The sequence below is a fragment of the Cicer arietinum genome, chromosome 3 (assembly GCF_000331145.2).
Source record: "Cicer arietinum cultivar CDC Frontier isolate Library 1 chromosome 3, Cicar.CDCFrontier_v2.0, whole genome shotgun sequence".
NCBI classification, from domain to species: domain Eukaryota; kingdom Viridiplantae; phylum Streptophyta; class Magnoliopsida; order Fabales; family Fabaceae; genus Cicer; species Cicer arietinum.
The window spans coordinates 22,805,603-22,812,987 of record NC_021162.2 but is presented as its reverse complement, the minus strand read 5'-3'; the positions used below and the strand labels follow the sequence as shown (position 1 = coordinate 22,812,987).

Sequence of the window (7,385 nt, the reverse complement as noted above, 5' to 3'; positions counted from 1 at the left end):
ACATATCGAGTTTCTATCAAGCCATAAAATTGGTCTAAAACATAACAAACCATCAATTTTAATGATTTTAGAGGTCTATTCTAATTTTAATAATAGGGTAAAATAAATTTTAATCTCTATACACATATCAATTTACATGGGGCACTCTACACATACCAATCTACATGATGCATACCATTTTGTTAGGTTAAATCATGAAACAAGAAAAAATGTATAAATAACACGTCATCTTCTTATATTAAACTCAAATGTACATTTTGACAATGATAACACAACAACTACATTTCTACTAAAAAAAACATTCTACTCATAAAATACATCGATTATCCAAAATTTAGATGATTTTTCAAAAGAAGTTTAATTATTGAGCTAATTGTTTTCAAATATTTGTTTTATTTTTCTTCTCTTTTTCAAGACGTTTTATCATTTTACTTTTTTTTTTATTAGCACAATTATAAATCACTAATGAATTCTTAAAATCTAAACATCAAGTTAAACTCTAATGAATTCACAAAATCAAAATAAATAAATTAATTATTTCAAATAAATATCCCAACACTCTCATGATTCAATATTCACACGAATCCCCTCTAAACAAATAGAACAACAAATCTTTTTGTTTTTCTAAAAAACAACACGTAATAAAATGTGGTGTAAATTTTCAGCTATTTTATATATTAAATAAAATGACAAGTATAACAAAAATTAAACTCAATTTAATTTCTTTAAAATAATCAAAAGTAATTCAAATAAAAGTTATTTTCATTCTACAAAATAAGTCAACTTTAACTCTTTCATTGATTTTTTTTTTTTTAATTCTAAGTTCTACCAACTTGTAATATTTAAGAATTATTACTATCAATAATATGAATTTCGTAATGTTTCAAAACTACTCCTAACAACGTTCTAAACTAATTTCATTAATAAGATAAAAACTTTAATAATCATGCTATGATCCCAAAAGACAAGATCTATAATCGATAATTAATATTACCTTGATTAAATTAATAATTTCAAAGATATAGCTAGTGAATAAAAAAAAATATTTCTAACTATCCATTCAAACAAAAGCAAATATTCAAAGTTCGAAACTAAAACCACAAGTCCAATCAAAAGGTTTATTCATGTTATATTAAGTCATTTAGATAAAAATTAAGAATGCGCAGTACAATCAAAATTAGCAAACAAAAAGTGGTTAATTAGTAACTTAAAAAAAAATTATGATATGGAAAATTATTAATACATAACAAAACACAACCGACACGACTAATATTCGACTAATGAATCGACACTCCACTCGCTCAGTCTCATTGGACAAACCTGCTCTGATACCACTAATGTGACACCCTAAATCTCAAAATTATATATAATAATTTATAGTAGGTTTTTTTGTTTTTGGTACATCAGAAGCAGATAAAGAAGATATATTTTCAAGTAAATAAAAAAAAATTATGATTAATTTAGGATATCACGTTTCTCAAAATTCAAAAGCAATACTTTAAACTCTTTCTTCTTATAAAAAGACGCAATCTCCATATACTTGATATAATTAAAGTTTCTTTATTTAATTCCGAAAACTTACTAGTGCTTATAAGATTTTCATACAAAAAGTCATTTCTAATAAAAAAGTAAAAGTAAAATATGATTCACAACTCTTATTCCTGATATCACCTATTAGAATGGGGTTTCTCCCAACTTGAACTTCAAGACTCATGAACCTGTAATAATTGGGATTATGCAAACGGAGGACCAAGTCAGTCAAACACAAACAATGAATGAGGTGAGTTTTGAAATCATGTTAATAGTATAGTATAAGTACGTAAGAACAACAAGCAATTAATCATAAATAAATAGTATCGTCACACACATTCTTCAAGGAAATGCCACACCTTATAAAGTCAAAATCACTTAAATAAAATTAATACATTTACTATAACATCAAATCTTCTAAGAAAAACTATTATCACACACGATACCATTAATCATACCCAAACAATCACGAGAAAATGCAATTTTATGCATGAACTTAGGCTCTACTTCTCAATATGGTACCATTCTAACCCTGAAGTACTTGGTTAGGAGGCTTGATACCATTACACTATTCCAGTGGACGGATAATTCAATTTGGACCTATCCTCGTAGATTCACTCTATTAAGACAAACTCTCAAATTAAAGTTTTGATGAAAATAAACAAATGTTAATTAAGAATATTAATTATGATTCTAAAATGTTATGTTAATTTAACTTGTGCTTTTGAGTGAATTAATTCAAAGATAGGAATCAAGAAAAGCAAATAAATTATATAAAAACTGAACAGATAAAGAAACAAGAATATTCTGGATAAAACGAAGAATGTTCTCCAAGATCAAGACTGATCATCACAGCCTCAAGATCAATCAATCTCCACTAGTTTACAAAAGATTTTGCCTCTGAATTTCATTCTAATGTTATCAGTACTTGGTAAGGAACAAGTAGGATCCATTCTAGTCATAGAATGCATTCGAATCATTAAGATAAAAGCTCATGAATCAAGCAAGTTAAAATAAGTATGAACCTTCACCAACTTAATTGTCAAGAAAGTTAACCAATCATGATATGTACAAAGTTGTCCAGATTGATCAGGAAGTCATTCAGATTGATCAAACACTGAACCTCAAGTTTGATCATCAATCTCCAGAAAGCACAAAACTGAAAGTACAGATTGATTATCAATCTCCACAATTCTGCAGAAGCTCAGTATCAATCTCATTCTCTTTGCCGAAGTTCATCATCATTCTCCAAACTTATTTGAACATATTCGAGTTTCTTGGTCAAAAATTTAGCATCAATAGATTTATGTGAATCATAAAGGATCATTAAACACAAGATAATTTTGATCATGAACGAATAAACCAACCCAGTCAAACAGATTTCAAAACATATTCAAAGGCTGAATATTTTTATTCACATATAGTAGTTTTGGTAAAAAAGATAAAGCACTACCAACATCTCTTTTGACTATCATTAAATTCTCCAAAATGTCTATAAAAGAAAGGCCAATGCTCAGGAAAATTGTAGAAGTTCAAGTGCTATCAAGCCCTACAAATCATTCACATTCATATACTTGAAATTCTCATTTTCTCAAAGAAAGATTCAGTTCTAATTAAACATATTACTTTGTTATTTTTGTACTGAATTCTTTGTAAAGAATTGTATCTCAAATAAGAGTTGAGACATCTCATATTATTTCAAAACAATCTCATCATTATTGTAAAACTCAAACTATAAGAGTTTAAAATAGTTTGAATAGATTGTTTGAAATCATATCAAGGCTGATAGGCGAAATGATTAAATCTCTTTCTGGATAGAAAAAGATAGAGCTTGTAGCAGATCAAGGCTGATCTGAATTAGGGGTTGTAAAACTAAGAAGGTTCTTTGTTTTAAACACCTAGTGGAAAAACACACAACTGTTAGGGTAGCCCAAGTTGGGTGAACCAGGATACATCCTTTTGTGGTATTATTTCTCTTATCTCCTTATTTATTAAGCTTGATTGATTACTTGAATTAAAACATAAACTGAATTTCTGTTTGTCATGCTAACCAAGAACGTTCTCCGTTTTTTGGTAAAAACCAAGAACGTTCTCTATTTTGTGTTTTCTTAACCAAGATCATTCTTGAGTTAAATCCTTAAGTTTTTTAGGAAGTTTTAAATAGGAACATTTACAATTCAAACCCCCCTTCAGTGAAAATCGACATTACTACTTCACCCTTAACTCAACCTAAGACTCATATATGCGACAATCGAGGTAAATGTGTGTTGCATGGTAGTTGTCGATATTTGGAGTGCTACCTCTTAGTCGCCTAGGAATTCTCCACAAGACTGTCATCTCAAACACAAACTGAAATCACAACTATTTCACCAACTATGGGGTTACTTCAATATTCTCATCACAAATTCACAACATCACTATCGTTAATCAAATCTCAACATATAAACTCATCACAAATTTATAACATCACTATTATTAATTATACATCATCATAATCACACAAATTTATCAAAACAAATTAACCTTTTATTATCACTTCACATAAACCCGTCTAATCAAACACATACATAAAATTCATTTGACACTCAATATCACAACAATATCAAATAACTCACATTTACGAAATTAAATCAATCAACACCTTACAAATATTTCTATTCCACATTTTATTCTCACAATTTCCATATTTGCACATTAATTCATATATCCCTCAAAAGGCTACTGCTGTACGTAGCGAGTCCCGGATTAATGGTAGGGAAATACAGTTTTCCCGTTAATCTCACAATATATTATACTCATGAATTCAAACGCTCTTTCAACCCTTACCTTATTTAACGTTTTCTCAAACACAGAAATCAATGGATGTTTTCAACTGCAACTGTAGATCGACAAGGTACAACGAGTGAATCTGAATAATCAGCGAGTTCACAAAATCATCGAGACACGACGAAAAAATTATGTAGATCATACAAATAGTTGTTAAATAATTAATAATAATTTTATGGAGTCAAAGTGGAGTCAAAACGATGAGAAAAACTGTAAAAAAAAAAAGAAAAAAAAAGTCTCACCGACTCGTCGGAGCGCCAGAAGGGTCTGACTTCAACTTCAACGAAAAATGCAAATGAGTAGTTCCCCTTGAAGGTTTCGATGAGAGGAATCCAAAAACGATACAATTTTTTTCAGACGACAAACATTTGTGATTGGAGTTAGCCAAAAATAGCTTTCCAGATGAAAGAAACGCAATTGTTTTTTATGAAATAGAGCAACAATTGATAAAATTGATACCAAAAATGGATTTAGTGGCCAAAGAATTGACAGAGATTGGGATCGATTCAAACGACAAAGAATTGGTGGGAATGAATTTGAGAGAAAAATAGTTTCGCTGCCATTAGTCTAATTTTCAATTTTTTTTTTTAATTGCAAAATGAGTGGTGTAGATAGCAGATGTAGAAGTACAAGAGTAAAACTATAAGTCCCAACACATGATAGTAAAGTCTAAGGCAACAGGTATAGAAAATAAAAATCCAACCAATAATAGCTCAAATTAATATGCAGAAGTAAAAAATAAGGGTGTAAACAGTCGTCTGGTCCAAAATGCATTTTCTAGTATTTCTAAAAATCTATAATAAATAATTTATTTTACTTATCCACGCTAGAAATTTTTTTCTCCAAAACGCTCATTCTAACATAATATTATTTTTCCTTAACATAGATAAATCTAATTATAGTCAAAACTCTCATACTCAAAATATTAACTATAATTATTACTATAAAATTTTTTCAAAATAATATCATAAAAATACATCATCTTTATAGATTAATCAAAATGATAAAATAAATAAATATAACATCAATGATTTATATTAATTACTAAATCAAAATGAATATTTATAAAATCATCATACCGTAACAACTATATAGAAATAAAGAAAGTCAATATCAATATTACTAATATCTCAAGATAATTATTTGTAAAATATTTAATTAAAATAAGATAAATTTAAAAATAATAAAAAATAATAGCGTGCACACTTAACATTAGTCAACATACAAGGAAATATCAAATTAACTACAAACACACATATGCACGTAAAATCGCCTAAAATCTTATATTTTAAAATGTGTACACTAAAATACTATTATTTTTAGAAAAATATATAAAATATAAAAATATAATATTTATATCACTCATTTAGCCTAACATGTACAAGATTAAAACATCATATAAAGAAAATTAATCATAAATTTAATTAACATATATTCTAAAATAATTTTAACACCAACTTAATTATTTAAAATTATATTTCATCTATAAAATAATTTATTATAAAATTTGGGGTGTTAAAGTATCTTTATCGTCTCTTCAACCAAGAATCGTTCACGTTGATCTCCAAAAGAAGACTCTTTTAAAAATTAACCTTCAAAGTTCATAAGACTAGAATTTTTTCCCTCACATTGACCCCCAATTTAACCTTGAAAATCAATCTTATTATTATTATTCATTCACCAATCATGCAATGATTATAGTGTATGCTTTATTTTATATATTTTTTTTACAACTAATAATGCCTTGGCATTTTCCCCTTCCCATTCCAATTATAAAATTTATAATATGCCTTTGCCCTTGCCCTTTCCTTTTCCTTTTCCCAAGCTTCCCTCTCGATTTCCTTCTTCTTTACTTCCCTTTCCTTTACCTTTGCCAAAGCTTCCTTATGCTTTTCCTTCTGTTTTGCTTCCCATTCCTTCTGCTTTGCTTCCTTTGCTTTCTGTTTTGCTTCCTTTTCCTTCTGCTTTCCTTCGTTTGCCTTCTACTTTGCTTCCTTTTCCTTTCGCTTTGCTTCGTTTGCCTTCTGCTTTGCTTCATTTGCTTTGTTTGCCTTCTGCTTTGCTTCCTTTGCTTCGTTTTCCTTCTGCTTTGCTTCGTTTGCCTTCTGTTTTGCTTCGTTTGCCTTCTGCTTTGCTTCCTTTGCTTCCTTTGCCCTCTGCTTTACTTCCTTTGCACTTGACCTTTCTTCCCTTGTTTTATTTCCCGAACCAACAGGCTTATTTGGATCAAAAGGTTGTCTATCTACGGGTTTTCGGCCACCATCAAGCTTATCTACCAAAACATTTTTCTTTGAGTCTTTTGCATAACCTGCAAATAAATTAAATTACAATATTTATTAAATTAATTATTAAAGTAATCATGTGTACATACATGATAACTATTTGTATATTGTTTACCTTCTTTGGATGTCTCAGTTGCCACAACAGATAAAAGAAACAATGCACAAAGGAAACACAAATTAAAAGCTTTTATTTTCAACATTGCTACAATTTCTAAGAATTTAATTTTCGTGAAACATATGAATATATTCGGCAAGATAAATAGGTATGAAAATTAAAAAAAAAAGTAGATTTATTGAGCCATTGAAAGGTTATTGAGGTAAGTAAAGTGTTTAAACTTTGACAACTACGAGGTTGCTTGATAATTTCTTTAATAAGAAACATAATTCTAGACTTTTGGAAAACATAATTATCATATGTAGTTAATAAAAAATAGTTATTGACACCATAAAATAAATTTACTCTTTTAAATTTTTCTCAATTCCCTTTTATGTCTCTATAGGTTTTATATATACTTGTACCACAAACTTAACTCATTTCTCTCCAATAATTATTAAATACATCTATTATTTCCAAAAATTAAATTAATTAAATTAATACATCATTTTTTTATAATTCCAAAATTATCTTTATTTTAAGAGAATTTTTTTTCTTCAATCACTTACCAACATTATATATATATATATATATATATATACTTGTACCACAAACCTAACTCATTTCTCTCCAATAATTATTAAATACATCTA

The 7,385-nt window shown here is 28.2% G+C and overlaps 1 protein-coding gene across 1 annotated transcript; it reads right to left on the bottom strand.

The window, feature by feature from the left end:
* Positions 1-5,870: 5,870 nt before the first annotated feature.
* Positions 5,871-7,110, bottom strand: LOC105853054 (uncharacterized). Its single transcript, XM_012720077.3, has 2 exons — positions 6,754-7,110; positions 5,871-6,664 (listed from the first exon to the last, which is right to left on the bottom strand). Exons 1-2 carry the CDS (start codon positions 6,836-6,838, stop codon positions 6,339-6,341), a joined length of 411 nt encoding a protein of 136 aa, XP_012575531.1. The 5' UTR covers positions 6,839-7,110; the 3' UTR covers positions 5,871-6,338.
* Between the last annotated feature and the right edge of the window lie 275 nt (positions 7,111-7,385).